The sequence below is a fragment of the Micromys minutus genome (genome assembly GCF_963924665.1).
Source record: "Micromys minutus genome assembly, chromosome: 16".
NCBI classification, from domain to species: Eukaryota; Metazoa; Chordata; class Mammalia; order Rodentia; family Muridae; genus Micromys; species Micromys minutus.
The window spans coordinates 18,159,565-18,160,854 of NC_137985.1; the positions used below are offsets into that span (position 1 = coordinate 18,159,565).

At 46.5% G+C, this 1,290-nt stretch overlaps 1 protein-coding gene across 1 annotated transcript; it reads right to left on the reverse strand.

Moving 5' to 3' along the window:
- Positions 1–225: 225 nt before the first annotated feature.
- LOC308431072 (protein BUD31 homolog) lies at positions 226–941 on the reverse strand. The gene has a single exon (XM_080930422.1). It carries the CDS (start codon positions 763–765, stop codon positions 331–333), a length of 435 nt encoding a protein of 144 aa, XP_080786548.1. The 5' UTR covers positions 766–941; the 3' UTR covers positions 226–330.
- Between the last annotated feature and the right edge of the window lie 349 nt (positions 942–1,290).

Below are 1,290 nucleotides of genomic sequence, written 5' to 3' on the forward strand. Positions count from 1 at the left end.
GTAGGTGTAAGGACAAATGCTGGTCTCAGGGTGCCCATTTGAGGCCAAGGCATCTTGACAAACAATCATGGTCACATGGCATCTACGACATAGAACCAGGACTAAGTCCACAGCCTGCTGCTCTGAAAGAAAGAATGTAGCTAAGAGGTCTAAAGGTTTTATTTTACAGATCTTAACTGGTGAACGCTAAAGCTGTCACCTGTAGAGCTCATGCTTCCCCCTAGGTCTTTTCTCTGAGCACCGCTCTGAGAAGAGCTGCGTCAGGAGGCAGTGGCCCAATAAGCATGAGCCTAAGGTCCGAAAGTCCAGGATGCAGAGGAGTCAAGGGTGTCAGCCAGAGCAGCCCCGGCAACCGCAGTGTGTGCACTCGATGATGCGACCCACTTCTAGCTTGCTTTTGGGAACCCGGCAAATGCAGTTGGTGCCAAAGTTGGTGTCCGGAGTCTGAATGCAGCGTAGGCAACACAGATTCTCATAGCCCTGCTTCTTCCACTTTGCAATCAGGTTTTTGTCTGCATAGCCTTCTTTAATGCAGTATTCATAAAGTTCTCTGCTTATAGCTTTCCTTTTATAGAAGAGGTCGAAGATGTAGCGGGTTTTCTGGTGATGGATCCTGAAGATAGGCCACAGAGATTCCACTTTCCTCTTTCCCTCATGCGGTTCAGTTTCAGCTTCTCTCATCTTTTGATCTAGTTCATCCAACGTTGGTTCAATCAACTCCCAGGCATCAGGAGGTGCTTTGCGGCTTCTTTTGACTTTGGGCATTTCCCAGCAAGATAGCTTGTAAAGATCTTGGGTCTCTTTCCTACGAGAATAATATAAACATCCTTGGTCTTCACAGTTATAAACCTGGGTTCTTGTCCAGATTTACCAATTCTGTGTCTTTGGGGGAGATCACTTTTCCTCTTCAGTCTTCTGTCTCATCGGAAACTCAAACATCTAGGGCCGCCACTTCTTTATTGACGGCTTCCCCAGTGTGAGTTTTTAAACCAGAGGTGCACACCTTTAATCTGTACTTGGGAGGCAGAGGCAGGTGGCCATTCGGGTCTACATAGCAAGTTCTAGGCCAGCTAGAGTGAGCCGTGATCTTAGCTATGGTATTCACTGTTTTTATCCAAAAATGTCAGCCATGGGCAGAAAGATACACTTGCATAATAAGCTGCTAGCTGTTTTACTTGAAACAAAATCCCTTTATTGTTGCTTTAGAGAGTAAAGCAGTCTAGAAGGTGATGTGCAGACATGAGCGAAGAGAGGAGTTGGGAGAGGAGATGCTTGTCCTAACAAAGCCCA

What these genes read in the sequence shown, in the direction of transcription:
- LOC308431072 (XM_080930422.1), bottom strand. Translation starts at nt 765, where the DNA reads ATGCCCAAAGTCAAAAGAAGCCGCAAAGCACCTCCTGATGCCTGGGAG.